The 8,674-nt window shown below is 42.5% G+C and overlaps 1 protein-coding gene across 1 annotated transcript in view; it reads left to right on the forward strand.

Annotated features, from left to right (window-relative positions):
- CPXM2 (carboxypeptidase X, M14 family member 2) overlaps positions 1–7,659 on the forward strand; it is a 72,566-nt gene extending 64,907 nt beyond the window's left edge. Inside the window, exon 15 of the mRNA XM_075842380.1 lies at positions 6,857–7,659. Within this exon, the coding sequence (XP_075698495.1) occupies positions 6,857–7,107 (251 nt within the window). The 3' untranslated portion in view covers positions 7,108–7,659. The remainder of the gene's footprint in view (positions 1–6,856) is intronic.
- The last annotated feature ends 1,015 nt before the right edge of the window (positions 7,660–8,674 follow it).

Genomic DNA, 8,674 nt, shown 5'->3' on the forward strand with positions numbered 1-8,674 from the left:
GTCCTGACTATTCATTCACCTCTCCGTTTCCTCGCGGCGTTCCGTGGGCTACTGCCCCTTCCCTTGCGTGTTCCCTGTTTGTTCTCCCGTGCACTTAGACAGCGTAGGGACCGCCGCCCAGTTGTACCCCGTCGCCTAGGGCGGGTCGTTGCAAGTAGGCAGGTGGGTAGATTAGGGCTCACTTTCCCTTCACCTCCTTCCTGCCATTACATTTGAACTGGACTTCGGCTTTGGATTTACCCTCTGCTCACTGATTTGGATATTCTGCTCACAACAGGTTTCGACCTCTGCAACTCCTGGTATTCTTCGGTTTTGCGACTTGGTGGAGCAGATGAACGGTCTGACTCAGCTGGTACAAGATCTGGCCAAAAGGATTCAACATCATGAAACTGCGCCGGTCCAAGCAGTCGTTCCAGTTGCAACTCCGGTTGAACCTTAAATGAACTTACCTGATAGTTTTTCCGGTATTCATGTCTTTCATTAACTTTCGTGGGGGCTGTAAATTGTATTTTCGACTAAGTCCTTTTTCCCCTGGAACTGAGCAGCAACGAGTTGGTCTCGTGATTTCTCTACTGCAGAGAGATCCTCAAAGCTGGGCCTTTTCGTTGAGACCTGATGCCCCTGAATTTTTCTTTGTGAGACATTCTTTGCGGCCCTAGGTTTATTATATGGCGAACCAGATATCACTCCAGAGTCCAATCTGTTATCCCTCCAGCAGGGACGGCGCCCTGTCGAGGACTACTGTTCAGAGTTTAGACGGTGGTCCGTCCCTTCACAGTGGAAAGATACAGTGCTCTGTTGTCAATTCCGCCAAGGCCTTTCTGAAACCTTAAGAGATTTTCTGGTAAATTACCCTTCGACTTTAGAGGATACCATGACTCTCGTTGTGTGTCTTGACCGACGTCTACGAGAGCGCAAAAATGAACGTTCAGCAATGGTCTCTCCTCTTCACTGCGCTGAGATCCCTCCATCTGTCCCACAGGAGCCCATGCAGTTGGTGTCCACAATGTCTTCTCAAGAACGGAGACTTTTCCAAAAACGCAAAGGGCTGTGTTTCTACTGCGGAGATGCTGGTCATATGCTCAATAACAATATTTAGGTGTTATATTTCGGATAACCAGGCTGAATGGGTCTCGTATCTGCCATTAGCGGAATTTGCTATAAATAATCGCTACCATGTTTGTCTTGATACCTTGCCGTTTTTCTGTAATTATGGTTTTCATCCTCGTTTTGGTTCATATTCCGCCTCTTCTACTGATAACCCTGAGGTGGAAGTTGAATCAGATTAACTGTGCACAGTTTGGGCTCAGGTTCAATCGAACCTGAAGAATTTCCAATTAATTCAAAAGAAAAATGCTGACAAAAAACCTACGGTTGGTCCTGTGTTCAATGTGGGACAAAAGGTGTGGCTTTCTACTTAGAATCTTCGACCGAAAGTACAGTCTCGTAAGTTTGCTCATAGGTTTATTGGTCCATACGAAATTGTTGAAGTTATTAACCCTGTGTCTTTTCGCCTGGCTCTTCCTCCGTCTTTTAAATTTCAGGATATTTTTCACAAATCTCTCCTTAAAAAATTTCTGCCACCATCTAATCCACTCAAGAAACCTCCTCCTCCAGTTCAGGTAGAAGGAGATATGGAATTTGAGGTTCAAAGGATTGTGGATTCCAGAAGAGTAGGGGGGTACACTCCAGTACTTGGTGCACTGGAATTGGTATTTGCCAGAAAAACCAACTTGGGTACCTGATTATTCAGTTCATGCTGATCGTTTAGTTAAAGTTTTTCATTTGAAGTTTCCTTTGAAACCTAGCCCGAGGTTTAAGCGTCCGGTTGCCCCTTGTAGAAAGGGGGGTACTGTTAGGAAACGTCTGTCACTTTTAGGTTGTCATGACTACTAGCCAAGCTTCTGGGTGGCCCTGGTTTGGGATGCAGTGCCAATCTTATTTCTCTGTCTGCAACCTATCAGGGTTAAGGGTTGAGTATTTGAGTCTGTTCAGTTTTTTCATTGTTGCTTGTGATTTTCTTGTGAATGCATGTTTCTGATCAAGCTCCTGGTTACACCCTGGATCACCTTGACTACTTGGACTCTTTGAACTGGACTTCGGCTTTGTCTTTGGATTTACTGCTCACTGATTTGGATATTCATATCACTGCTGGTTTTGGCCTCTGCAACTCCTGGTATTCCTCTGTTTTGCAATTTGAACTTTTAGTCTCTTCTGGTTTTAACTGTGCGTGTTGATCACCCCTCTGGCTTTCTGGTTATCCGTTCTGGTATTGCCTGCAAGTGCACCTCCTGTCCAACACCTTAGTCTGTAAAAGCAACCTGGGTTCTATGCGGCCAAATCCAACCTGCCATGCGGTGGACTCTGGTGAAGACCATAGGGTAGCCTTAGACTCTGCTGACCAGAGTAGTGACGGACTTGAGGTATCTAATTTACTTGTACGCTTGAGCCAGACAGTCTCCAGCTGCCTTTGGGGAATTGCTCGTATAGCAATTCCATAAACGTTCACTCTGGGCAATTGCTCAAGTAGTGATTCCTTGACAAATCCTAGAGGGTGGTCCCCAGCTAGGGACCCACTCTATTAGCACCAGTGGCAAGCTTCTTCCCTGGCAGACACAGTCCACTGCAGGAGAAGTGAGCAGCCAATGGCAACTCTACCTGGTAAAATTGTCTGTTTACCAGTAGTCTCGTGTACCTGTCCTGCTGCGACCAGCTGATTGCCATGGCGGCTCTCATATTTAAGAGTAAAGCTAGGCATAGACAGGAAGTTTTTTTTCTCCCAATGCCACCACCATTCTATAAGGAGTTTTCCGGTTTCAGCAAATGAATGTTATTTTTTGTATAATGAAAAACTATCCAATTTTACCTGCATTAATTCTGAATGCTTTTCAAGATCTCTTGTTGTCATTCAGTAGAAACAATCATTGTTTACTTTCAGCGGATACAATTCTGCACCATGGTCATGTGGTGGACACACAGGTGCTGGGATCGCTGAAAGACACAGCTCTGATACACATACTGTAACTCTAACAATCCCAACACCTGTGTGTCCATCACATGACCATGGACAGAAGTTTATCCACTTGTAGTAAACAATGAATGTGCCTACTGAATGACAACAAGCAGAGATATTGAGAAATTAATACAGATAGTATAGTGTGAGAAATTAATACAGATAGTATATTGTAAAATTGTATAACTTATAATTATACAAAAAAAATAACATTAATTTGTTAAAAGTGTACTACCCCTTTAAATGTTCTAATTTTGTGATGCTTGCTGTTACAAAGACATACATGAAAAGGGCTCGTCCAAGTCCAACAGACTAACCAAGGACCAAGCTCTTTCACCACTTTAAAGGCATGGTGTCGCCCCAAAAACATGTTTTTTTTTTAAAATTTAAACATTTAGTGTGTGGGTGATTAAACATTGTTCAAATTTTTTTTATTTTTTTCGCGAGTCAGGAAATATTATAAATTTTTTCAAATTTATAATACTACCCATTTTTGGTCACTAGATGGAGCTGTTTGGAGCTAGTTCCCAAAATTGCAGCATTGCAACATTGGGTTAAAAGCTATCGCTCTAGTGAGCTCTCAGCAATCCCCCCTCCTTTATCCTGGCTAGTGCCGGGATAAACGAGGGGTTTGAAAGGTTTAACCTCCTACACTGTGTGTCGCCATTTTTTGAGGTAACCCACAGTGTAGTAGGTTTACATGCAGTAGTAAACACACACAAACACTAACATACATTGAAATCGCTTACCTGCTCCTGCCGCCGCGGCCCGTCCGCTCCCTTTGCTGCCGCTGTTCCATGTGCACTTGTCCGGAAGCCGCGACCGGAAGTAGTAATATTACTGTCCAGCCGCGACTTCCGGTCCACAGGAAAATGGCGCCGGACGGCGCCAATTTCGAATAGGACTGTGTGGGAGCGGCGCATGCGCAGTTCCCACACAGACGCCGTACACGGCAGTCAATGGGACGGGAGCCGTTCGCAGTCCCTATGGGACTGTGGCTGCCGTATTCCATGTCTGTGTGTGTCGTTAATCGACACACACAGAAATGGAACAAAAAATGGCAGCCCCCATAGGGAAGAAAAAGTGTGAAAATAAGAAACAGTAAAACACAAACACACAAATGAAAATAAACGTTTATATTACAGCACTAACATCTTTAACATATAAACAAATTATTTGTGATGACACTGTTCCTTTAAGATTCAGTGTTTTAGCCCTAGACCGTTTTATGCCCCCCCCCTGAAACCAAAGAGAACTTAGGGTCCTTACACAGCCATGACTTTCTTTCAAACATCTACAGATTCAATGTGATATAAAGACACTGGATGCCTTTAATCAATTTTAATTATGTCCAAAACCAATATATTTTCCTCATGTATCTTCACAACTGGAATGTGGATGTGTGTCATTAAACTGCTGCTTTTTCCCTTAATGTTAAAGCATCAGGCTCCTATGGAGCCCAGTATTAAATGTGTATTTCCCTATATAATTAGCAGTTCGGTAATTCGAAACTTACAGTAATACTGGGACTACTTACAGCCACCACACGCTGAGTGTATCCGCTGCCAGGATTAGTTTAAACCTCCCACGCTCTTTTCTGCTTTTTCTTTTCTATATACGAAAGTGGTAAAGCTATATCTTATTCACTGCTGCTCCGAGACCTGAAGATGAAGACTTTCCAACTTTTTATTTCCATCCTCAGATCTGTTTGTTTTAGTTTTTAGTGTAGTTTTGCTTTTTCATATTTATAATTTATTTGGGCAGGATGAGCCTAGTCTATACTCATGCATTGTGCTCGATTACATTCTTCTGCAAGGTGGCCGGCAGCTTTCACGGCTCTTTCCGTAGTTCTGATGGACTTAGGCCAGACCCCTAAATAAGTTCAGACCCCATACCAGACCTCTAAATTAATTCAGACCACTAAATAAATTGAGGCCTCAGAACCTATAAAATATTACATTCCCCAGACTAGGCCCCCTTTATAAATACAGAACCCCTAAATAAATACAGACAGCAGACCCAGACCAGACCGCTAAATAAATTCAGTCCCCATACCAGATCCCTTAAAGGGAATGTGTTGCCAGAAAAACATGTTTTTTTTTTAAAAATTAAACATTTAGTGTGTGGGTGATTAAACATTGTTCAAATTTTTTTTATTTTTTTCACGAGTCAGGAAATAGTCAGGAAATATTATAAATTAATTCTAATTTATAATACTACCCATTTTTGGTCACTAGATGGAGCTATTCCCAAAATTGCAGCAGTGCAACATAGGGTTAAAAGCCCTCGCTCTAGTGAGCTCTCAGCATCCCCCCCTCCTTTATCCTGGCTAGTGCCGGGATAAACGAGGGGTTTGAACGGTGTAACCTCCTACACTGTGTGTCGCCATTTTTTGAGCTAACACACAGTGTAGTAGGTTTCCATACAGTAGTAAACACACACAAACACGAACATACATTGAAATCTCTTACCTGCTCCTGCCGCCGCGGCTCCCTCCGGCCCGTCCGCTCCGTTTGCTGCCGCTGGTCCAAGTGCACAAATCCGGAAGCCGCGACCGGAAGTAGTAATATTACTGTCCGGCCGCGACTTCCGGTCCACAGGAAAATGGCGCCGGACGGCGCCAATTTCGAATTGGACTGTGTGGGAGCGGCGCATGCGCAGTTCCCACACAGACGCCGTACACTGAAGTCAATGGGACGGGAGCCGTTCGCAGTCCCTATGGGACTGTGGCTGCCGTATTCCATGTCTGTATGTGTCGTTAATCGACACAGACAGAAATGGAACAAAAAATGGCAGCCCCCATAGGGAAGAAAAAGTGTAAAAATAAGAAAAAGTAAAACACAAACACACAAATGAATATAAACGTTTTTAATAAAGCACTAACATCTTTAACATATAAAAAAATAATTTGTGATGACACTGTTCCTTTAAAGTAATACAGACCCAAGACCAGAACCCATAAATATAGACCCCAGACCAGACCTTTAAATACAGACCCCAGACAAGTCACATTAGACTAATTCAGACCCAAGGCCTGACCCCCTGAATACAGACCCCAGATCAAACCCTTTAAACTAATACAGACGCAAAACTAGAACCCATAAATGCAGACCACAGACACTTATATAACAACTCACTCTGCTCCTCAGTGGAGGCTTCCTGTTTCTTCCCTCCAGTTTCAGGACCTACACAGATATGGTCATGTGACCTTATCTGAGCAGGTCTTTCAACGGTAACAGGATCTACACACATGATCATGTGACCTTATCTGAGCTGGTCTTTCAACAGTAACAGGACATGCACACATATGATCATGTGACCTTATCTGTACAGGTGCTTCTGGAGGTAATGCAAACATTTGTGCCAGAGAGCATTACACATAGCAGCTTTGTTGCAGTGTTTGCAACAATTCACTACAAAAACGAAACCAAAATGTGTAGAGCCTCGGCGCCCACCTTCCCTCAATCATAACTGTTCTGGGTGGCACATGCCTCGGTTGCCACATCTAGCTACACCCCTACAGGATCTTCCATGCAGTGGTGCACATAGGAGAGATGGGGGCCACATAACAAAGATCAAACTGGGCATCCTATTAAGGTGCTGGGTTTTGTCACCTTCCAAGATCCTTGAGTCCATTCCCCACCACGTTGTTTACTAACAATACAGTACCACTATAGAGGGGAGTCCTGCACACCTCATAACAAATGGAATAGGAGCAAGCAAGGGTGGGCCTCTATGATATGTGCAATATTGAAGTTGCCTTTATATATTTTATACTGCATGTTTGTTATGCCACTAGTGACTGCAAAGTTCTAAATGCTTTTCAATTGCTTTTGATCATAGCGAGTGATGGAGATTATTGGAGACTTCTGAATCCAGGAGAATATGCGGTAACTGCTCGAGCTGAAGGCTATACACCCTCCACCAAGAACTGTGCTGTGGGTTATGAGATGGGAGCCACACGGTGTGACTTCACTCTAGCCAAGTCCAACTTGGCACGGATCAGAGAGATCATGCAGAGATTTGGGAAGCATCCAGGCAGTATGTCTTTGGGACACAAGAGAGTCCGAGTCAGACCGAGTCGTCATACTTAGAATTTGTTTTGGCTTTGGATGAATAAAATAGTCAATTTGGAAACAACATACATTGGCCATTTATAATTAAATTGTTTGATTGACTAAAGCGGTTGAAGATTTGGTTTCCAGTCAACTTACTCACAGATAGGATCTTCTGAGAACCTCTTCTAGTTATGGCATCTTATGACAATCGCTAGCTTAAGTCTACATATATGTTACTCTCCTTCTTTTTAGAGCTGTAGGAATCTCTGGAGTTAGCCATACTATGGACCTTCAAGAGTAACTTATAGGTTATTATTGGAACTCTTGGAACACATCTTCAGATCCTACATCTTTGATTCAAGGTTGTGTTCTCAAACACTTCAGCTACAATTTGACAAGAACTTTAGGTCACTACTTTGTGCTGTTGAAGACCCTGTTTATCCTACTATTTATCTCTCAGTCTATGGTTTCCTGCCCACTTTGATTCATTCCATCCACCATAAGATTAGCATACACCTGTACCACAATATTCTGTGATGGTTTTAAAATTCAGCCAAAAATTCCTGACTGCATCCATATGGCAAATAATTGAGTTTTATTACTAAAACCCAAATAAGGTCATGCAACGTTTTGACCCACGCAGGGTCCAGCTTGAAAAAGAACCCTGCGTGTGTCAAAACGTTGCATGACCTTATTGAGGTTTTATTAATAAAACTCAATAATTTGCCATATGGATGCTGTCATGAATTTTTGGTGGTAACAATAATCTGAAACCTGGGATTTTTTGGAGAGGTTTGAATTTTTTCGTCCCTTTGAATTCTTTGAAAGAGTGCTGCAGGAAACCAGAATTTCTTACGGTTTTAAACGTATGATCATGGGAATGGTTCCAGGTTATATTTCCCATTTCAAGTTTGATCCTTGTGATTTTAGAATGTGCCAAAAATTTATTAGACTAAGGCCATTAAAACGTAGTCAAAAGGACCTTTAGGACTCGTCCACATGTTGCGGAATTTCAGCCAGAAAAAACAAAAAACGCAGCAGAATACAGTAGCAGCATAGTGGATGAGATTTAACAAATCTCATCCACACGCTGCGTACAATTTCTGAGCCGAAATTGACCTGCGGTGCGTATTTTTCGGACCCCAGCATGTAAATTCCAGCTATGGAAAGTGTGTGAAAGTGTAAAAACCACAGGAAATGGTGCATTTTTGCCGCAGCGGAAAGCCTTTGACTTTCAACGGAATTGCTGCAGAAATTTTCTGCAGCAATTCTGTTATGTGTGGACAAGCCCTAATAGTTAAAGCATTGCCATAATTATTTCTAAGTTTTACAAATTATTTAAAGTGGTGTAAAACAGCAAAAGTCAAATCTCATATCTTATGTGAAAATGGAAAATATTAGTAAAAATAAGAAAAATCAGCACATTCCTAGGGTCATTGTATCTGGACTCACCACTATGCTTCAGATGGTAGAATTTGCATTCTGTTGGCTTTTTAATTGTTTCTGTCAAGTGACTGTTCCTAATTTACTTGATATTTAATCTGTTTTGTTTTCATTCTAGATAATGGTAAAACGTTAATCTGCTAGCTGGCAGCATGAGCTT

Source organism: Rhinoderma darwinii, chromosome 11 (assembly GCF_050947455.1).
Source record: "Rhinoderma darwinii isolate aRhiDar2 chromosome 11, aRhiDar2.hap1, whole genome shotgun sequence".
Classification (NCBI taxonomy): Eukaryota; Metazoa; Chordata; class Amphibia; order Anura; family Rhinodermatidae; genus Rhinoderma; species Rhinoderma darwinii.